At 32.2% G+C, this 8,339-nt stretch overlaps 1 protein-coding gene across 1 annotated transcript in view; it reads right to left on the reverse strand.

Moving 5' to 3' along the window:
* Positions 1-1,003, reverse strand: part of CBG06848 — a gene marked incomplete at both ends in the record, with an annotated part of 3,947 nt that extends 2,944 nt beyond the window's left edge. Inside the window, 4 exons of the mRNA XM_002642397.2 lie at positions 28-222; positions 380-608; positions 828-910; positions 959-1,003. Coding sequence (XP_002642443.2) covers positions 28-222; positions 380-608; positions 828-910; positions 959-1,003 — 552 coding nt within the window. The remainder of the gene's footprint in view (positions 1-27; positions 223-379; positions 609-827; positions 911-958) is intronic.
* Positions 1,004-8,339: the final 7,336 nt, after the last annotated feature.

Genomic DNA, 8,339 nt, shown 5'->3' on the forward strand with positions numbered 1-8,339 from the left:
CCCCCCCCCCCCCCCTCAAATCCAAACCTCTGTGATTTTCCAAGTGCCTTTTCCATCCTCCACAATCTTTTTAATCTGAGCTCCACTGAATCGATGATGTGCTCGGGATCCAGTGATTTCAGACATTTTCATATCTCCACCGACGAAATTTTCCATTTCCTGACACTGTTTTTCCGTGCTTGAATCCATCCATACCGGACTGTTTTCGACAGAAAAACAATTCTGCAAAATGTGGTCATGAAGCCTTTTTTGATTGGCTTTTTAATATTTTATAAGGGAATGTTCCCTGAAAAACAGATTAATGAAAACAAGATGCGGATATCATTATTGCTGTTTTTAAGAATTCTGTCTTTTTTTCCATATCTTGAATCTGACCTACCTCCAACTGTTCCCTCAGGCTTTTCTCTGATTCCAAATTGTTCAATATAAGCTCCGCCTCTTTTTTCCAATAGACTGTCCCATGTTGTTGGGCACATCCTGATATTCCTTTTAACTGTTTCAACCATCCATTTTTTCGTAATTCTTCAAATAAATCATCAATAGCTTCCAGCCACATTTTCACTGGACTAGTTATCACTTGTCCGTTTTTTAAGACGCCGTCTTTGGTCCTGGAAAAGTAATCTAACTGTGTAGGAACCTGTATTAGAAGGGCCGGCTTTTCTATTGTTCCAAGGTACCTTCCGTGGACCCTTCTACTACAGCGGCCTTTCTATTAGAGGGCCCTTCTATTAAAAGAAATGTTCTAATACAGCGTTTACGGTAAATGAAATTCGTTCAACTCCCATTTGAGTTTCAAAATCTAAATGTTCAAAAATCCCAAAACTTACCCATATTTTTCGCTGTAATTATTGAATGGAATAAATTCAGTGTGTACGGGTTTTCCATCTTGATCGATAATTATTGCTTTAAGCTGAACATTCAAAAGACGTTGTCAACAAAAAAATTCAAAAAATGTTACCTGCTGTGTACTCAAATCGAGGCCTAGAAAATGATAACCGTCCATTTTTTATGGATCTGAAAATTCGAAATTTTAGAAGTTTTTGTTCATTTTTCCCGGTGTCGGAATTGCGGATTCGTAAAAATAATTTAGAATCGAAAATCAAAAATTAAAAAAAAACCTATTATTTCTAAACATCACCAAAACAAAGATCAGTAATTTTATCATTTCTCACTGATCAAATAAATCCTTTCCGACACTTCATTGCTCTCCAAAAATAAAAATCAAAACTGATCTTTGATTCGGAGATATTCCAAAAATCAAAGTCAGTAATTTTCATGAAATTTTGGGATCTTTCAGACTTTTTAAGTGTTGGGTTTTTTCGAAATTATTTCGAAATTTTAAAATTATGAATTTTTCAAAATTTGAGATTTCAAAATTTTGGAAAAAATTGATTGAAAACATTTCCCTTTTGTTTAACTTGTTTCTAGAATTCTGAAAATACTTGGAAGTTAAAAATTGTTGAATTATCTTTGAAGTCTTGAAACCCCAAAATCAAATAAAATCTAGAGTTAGTGTTCAATTAAAACTGATTCTTTGAAGGTTTGTAATTGGGTTTTCAGAATCTCCCATTACCTGCAATAGATAGGTACTGTAACTTTGAACTCAGTTATCACGATTCCTGTCAAAGATATCAAACAGTTGAGCTTAAACATAATTGATAATTGAGCTTAAACAGTTTGGGAGTCCTTCCACATTTTAGAGGTTTCACGGAATTTTCTAGGTTCAAAAAATCCTACTTTCCCATCAAAAAAATCAAAAGGAATCTGTCCGATCTGTTGACCCCATTGTGTTTTGGTCTGTTTACCAAACCCACTCATTCATTTTTCTTTCCCTTTTTGACACCTTTATTTGATGTTCCAAAGCTCTCAAGACAATCCCTTTTATCTCTTTTATCTCTCAAAAACTTCCTCATCTCTTTCGCTTTTTTGTTGAAAAACCGCGCCCTAACAAACAAACGAATCACTTTTGACTCAGAGAAAAAGAGATAATTAACCATGTTTCGTTCGTTTCGAGATGACAGCTGTCCCAATAAATTCTGGCTCTCTTTTTTCTCATTATTTTCATTTCTTTGTTCTTCTCCGAAACATTTTTTCGTGGTGATTGATTCACTTTTTCTACTCAAGTATTTCGTAGCGGATAAAGGTAGGAACTTGTTTTTTTCGGGTTCGCATTTTAGATTACAAGGTTTGAGAAATCCAGAATTCTAAAAATCAAAGGGTTCAAGATTCAATTCTGATAGTGAGGTTTTGCGGTTTTAAGACTCTAAGATTCATCGATACATAGATTCAGAGATTTCGAGGTTTTGAGATTCCTAGATGCCGAGAGTTCGAAATGCGGACATTCTCAGATTCGAAGTGTAAAATTCCAAGACTTTGAAGTTCTGAAATTCAGAGTCTGCAGATTCTAATATTTCGAGATTCCGAGCTTCCGACATTCCTGAATTTCGAATTTTTGAGATTTCGAGATTCTAAAATCCTGAGGTTCTGAAAATTACAGATTCTGAGATTCTAAAAGTGAAATGTCATGGCAGATCCCTTCTTGATTATATATTTTTTTTAAACTCATCAAAAAGAAAAAACAACCAAAAAGGAATTTTTAGGATTATCATTTACGTCACAAGAGTACAAATTATGAAATGAAGCGAAGGAAAGTTTGAGGTCATAATGAGCATTTTCTAAATTTGGAAACTTCGAATTTGGATTTTATATTTTGATTAATGAGATTATATATGTCTGGAGTGTAAATTCAAATTTTAAAATTTGTTTTAAAAATTCTAAATTTTCATAATTTTGAATTTGAAGTTATCAACTTCACTCCTCATTTTTAGACATTCGAAGTTGGTTTTTTTTAAACTAAAAGAGGTACAATCAAATTTTACAGCACATAAGGCCAAAAAATATGGCGAGAATTTTTGAATTCCCAAAATTCGAATCTCTCAATTTGTCCCCTTCCTTCTAACCCTATCAGTTGACACGGAACTAATCTCACACCAGTTCCAGATTTAAAAAGAGAAATGCAAATGTCATTTTTCATAGTTTTTCTAGTTTCTATTTTCATCTGTCGTAGACTATGAAATATGTAAAGAAACCACAAAAGTATTTTTGAAAGAAAAACTTTTGTTTAGTTCCTGTTAGAATATTTGATAATATCAACTGATAGTGAGATGAGGAAGCCTGAATAATTGATTATTAAAAGTGATCTGTCGAGAATTTTAGAATAGAAAAAGTAGATTTGAGAATTCTCAAAAGAAAAAAAAATAAATTTCGAAATTTCAAATTTAACAACAGAAAGTTAGAATTTAGACACAAAGTTCGGAAAACTGATGTGTTCGAATTTTCGTTTCAAAAATTCAGAAATTTTCGTAGATTGAATTATAATTCGGTTTTAGAAATTCAGAAATTCAGAAATTTTGAAATTCCGAAAGTCTAAATGTTTGATATTTTGAAATGAAATTATTCAGGAATCTTCGAAATTTTATAACTTAAGAAACTCAAAAATTCGGAAACTTCAGAAGATTACAATTCCAGAATTATTTTCGAAAACAGTACATCAAAAACTCGAAAGTTACAAATTTTGAAGAATTTCTGAATCTTAGAATGCCAGAAAAATAAAAAATTCAGAAATTATGTATCTTCGAGGTCTTGTATTTCCGATATTTCAAAAATAACATATTCAAAATTTCATAAATTCAGAATCTCGAAATCAGAAACCTTGAAATCTCGGAACCGAAGAATAAGAGACTTAATGAATTATATTTTCCCACTTTTAACCCTGCAAGTATCTACAATTGCTCTGCTACTCCTATTGCTCATCTTTTCTCAATTTTTTCTCTGCGTCTCTCTCCCTCTCTCTATTACCACAAATGGGACCAAATGAAAAAGCACCTCTCTCACTCTCAATGATTTCTCCTCTTTTTTTTCTTGTTTATCGATTCCTCATTTCATTTTTGTTCGCTCCTTTTCCCGTGTTTTTTTTGCATTCATTTCTCAATTTTTCTTTTTTTCTTTAACCTACTCTCCTCACTTTACCTGATCTCTAATTTTTTCAGAGCGAGAAAACGAAACATCTATTTTCTGTCTGTTTTTATGTGTCGATTCGTTTTTCTCATGCCGTCTGACATGTATTGCGTGTTCTGTTAAAAAAGACAATCAAAATTGTTTGAAAATAAAATTCCCAAAAAATAGATCAAAACATTTTGTCTATAGAGCGCACGTTCTAAAGCGTTTTTCTATATAGTTTGTGCCCAATTTCTATTTTTAAATGGGATTTCTCAAAAAATAAGATAAATAAATCTATACAAAAAACAGAGATAATCCTCTTCTTTTAAGGCTTCTTTCAATTCTTGAAATGTCAGATATTCGTACATATAAATGAAGATTATCAGTTATTTATATCGCCATAAACTTGATAGGATTTCCCGAAAACCTCAGGAAAATTGTTTTAGCAAAAAAGCTCTATTGATACAACTATGTTTTTCAAAAAAAAATGCGGAAATCGAGAACTTCTGATTTTCTAACTTTTGGAATTTGACTTCTAAATTTTTGAACTATCGAACTCCTGAATTTTTGAAATTCCAAATTTCTGTAGTTCTAGTTTCCTAAAGTTTCTGACTTTCCGAATTTCGATTTTTTGAATCTCCTAATTTCCTAATTTCCAAACTTCTGAACTTCCACATTCTCGTTTTCTAATTTTCTAAATTTCCGAGTTTCTGAATTGCTAAATTAGAAAATTTTTCAACTTCTGAGCTTTTGAATTTTTTGAATTTCTGAAATTTATATATTCCTAAATATACCAATTTTCAAAATGTCTAATATTTCTAATTGTTGAGTTTCTCAATTATCTTTCTCTGAATTTTTGATTTCCTGAATTTTTCAACTATTGAAAGTCCGAAATTATGAATTTCTGAAGTTTCTAGGTTTTCGAATGTCTATATTTCGGAATTTTAAACAAATTCGTTTTTCTGAATCCTGGATTTTGAATTTTTGAATTTTCTAATTTCCCAATCTCTTTAATATTTTTGAAGGTTCTTAATTTTTAGTTTTCCTCAATTTTCCAATTTCGTTTTTTGGCTATTTCTTGAAATTATCGAATTACTCGATTTCTCACTTTCCGAATCAACTCATGAAATTCTAAAAAACACAAGTTTCACTGGCGCGCATATTCAAAATGTCTTTTTTTTCAAGTTTGTGTAATAGAGTGATACTGTAATCTCTAATCTTTGTTCCTAAAGTAGCCAAAGTAAATTGAACTTTGACATCAAAAAAGAGCACGGAAATTCGAGTGTGTTGGCCTAAAAGTAAATATAGAAAAATGCAACATATTTTACCGACGAACTTTTTTCTTTTTCTCTGCGTCTCTTCACTCTTTCCATACTTTTTTCCGAAAAATCACACAGTTTTCTTTTAGGTTTCAAACTCGCTTTATATTCTTTTTCCACGTGTCATTTTTCTCTATTTGTGTCAAATATCAGATTACAACATAGAAGATTTTTCCTAGTTTTTAAGTTGTTAGGTAATTGAAAAGGGTAATTTACGTTAATTGGGTGGTAATAAATTAAAGGAAAATGGAGAAAAATCGTAGTATAAAATTGAAAGAAAATAAGAAAAAATAAGAGAGAACTACGAGAGAAACAAATAATTATGTGATGATAAGATATCACATCACTATCTGCTCTCTTTCTCTGCGCCTGTCTGATTTTCTATCTATCTCTGCCGGGTTTATATCCATGCGCATTCGAAAACGTGCGTTTATGAAAAATACAAAATTTTTTTTGGTATATCATGAGAAAGAGAATGAAGATAGAAGTTCCGTTCTCTTCTATAAAGTGTTTAATCAGATTCAACTTTCTGAATTTCTGAATTTAAGAATTTCTAGATTCCAAGACTTCTGAAATCTTTGACTCCTGGAATGCAGGGTTACTGATTTTCCCATTTTCTATATACTAATTTCTATATGCTAATTCTAAATTGAAGAGATTCTGAATTTCCAAACTTCCGAATTTCTGCATTTTCGAATTACTGAATGTCTAAATTTCCAATTCTCTGGATTTCTGAATTTCTGAATTTTCTATTCTTCAATTTTTTGAATTTCCAGTTTTATGGAATTTTTAGATTACTGGGTTTGCGAATTTCCAATTTTTGGAAATTTGGAATATCTGAATGACTGATTTTCCGTTTTTTCTGAAATTCAGATATTCTGAAACTCTGAAGTTCTGATTTTTTGAATTTCGGAATTTTCGATTATCTGAATTTTAGAAATTCCGAAGTTCTGAATTTCCGATTTTTCGAATTTCCGAATTCCTGAATTCTCGAATTTCTGACTTTCTGAAATTCTGAGATTCTGGGATTTCTGAATTTCCTATTGTCTGAATTTTATAAATTCTGAATTTCGGAACATTCGATTTTCCGATTTTCTGAATTTATTTATTTCTAAAGTTCCAATTTCTGGAATTACTGAATTTTTTGTTAATTTGGAAAAATTTCAAGTTTCTGAAGATACTGTATTTTCAACACTTCTGAAATGCCCGATTCTGCATCCTAGAACTTCATGACTTTTCATTTTTGGCCTCTATCTAGTAAATACGAAATACAGTAATCCCCCCGACAAAAAATCGTTTAATTCTTTATAAATATTCATGTTTTTCGCCTAATACAATAATTTCTAGTATATATCTTTTTCCGATTCTCCTCGAAAAAAAAACATCCGTATTATTGTTTTCACGTCTTCTTCTTCTTCTCTTTCAACACGAAGTCACAGAGAACGAAGGGAATAATATTCTGAAAAAGAAAAGAAGAATCGAACATCTTCTTCTTTTTTCTGCCTCCTCCTCACACTAATCGGCTCACCTCTTCGTGTCTTCTGGCCCAGAAAGAAAAAAAAACGATTCTTCATCCGCTTCGAAAATAAGTAGTCGTCGTCGTCGTCGTTTTTTTTTCTGTTTTTCGCACCTTTTTCTCTTTTCCGGTCTTCTTGGCGTCAACATCACTTATCAGCTCGCTTTCTTTCTCTCTCATAGAATATTTCATAAGCGAGAGACGTTTTTATGTCATGTGTCTTTTTTTTTCGCCGAAAACTTTTTCTTATTTTTGTTGGTACACTAAATAATGACTTCACTTAACATATTTTAAGCCATTTTTGTGTATGTTCACCATGAGAAAAGGGAATTACAGCGACCAGAAATCAAGAAAAGTTTCGAAAACAATGAAGAAAAAACTCTCAGGCCATCAAATGATTTATGATTAGTTAGACATTTTTGATAGATTTGTTTTGTTTAGTAAGTAGATTTCCTGAAATGACGATGGAATTATTAGGTTGAATACTTGAAATTTTTGATTTCTGAGAATCAAGAAACTGCGGACTTTGTATCATGATGTCTTACGGTATGATGCATAGAGTGGCGAGTCGACTCGAAAATCGACGATTTTTTTGTCGACTTTGAAATCGACACAATCGACATTCAATAATTCGACAAGGCTATTTGTCGATGAAAATCGAACTTTTCGTTGTCAATTTTTGTCGATTTTGCGTCGACTAAAAATCGACAAAAAATTGACAAAAGTCGACGAAAAATCGAAAAAAAAAAGTCGACGAACTTTTCCGGATTTCAGTTGACCTCGTGGTGGCCTAGAAAACTCAACTTGCACCGCTTTGAAATGACCTAAAACATACCAGGTGAATATTTGACCATTTTTTAGGCCCAGAAAAGGCCTAGAAAACTCAACTTGCAAAAGTGAGGCCACCATGTCAAAATGGCCTAAAAACACAACAGAGTCATGTTAGGACATTTTTAGGTCATTTTGAAGTGGTGGCCTAGAAAACCAAATTTGCAAAAGTTAGGGCACCACTTCAAAATAACCTAGAAAATACAACAGAGTCAGTATCGAAAATCGTGTCGATTTTGAGTCGATTCAAAATCGACAAAAATCGACTTCTGTCGATTTTCACTTTCATCAGCATTTGAAAAGTCGATTTTCTGTCGACTTTTTAAATGTCGATTTTTGATCGAGTCGACGAAATCGACACCGATTTTGACGATTTTTGTCGATTGTCAACAATCGACACAGCACACTATTGATGCATCATACCGTACGACGAAGAAACCTTTTTTTATTTTATCTTCGATTTCAAAATTTTATTTCTGGAACTCCGTCTGAATTTTAGCTAGAACTTCAGCATTTTCGAAGTTTCAGCAAATTGATTTGATTTCCTTATGGGGTTATTCAGGGAGTCGGCAAAAAAGGAAAAAAACTCCGCGAAAACTCGGAGAGTGTTCCAATCTGGCTGAAACTTTGGGGAAAACTGGAGAAAACTATAGGAAACATTTTGCCAAAGTTTGGGG

This window comes from Caenorhabditis briggsae, assembly GCF_000004555.2.
Source record: "Caenorhabditis briggsae complete genome, chrIII, whole genome shotgun sequence".
Lineage (NCBI taxonomy): Eukaryota > Metazoa > Nematoda > Chromadorea > Rhabditida > Rhabditidae > Caenorhabditis > Caenorhabditis briggsae.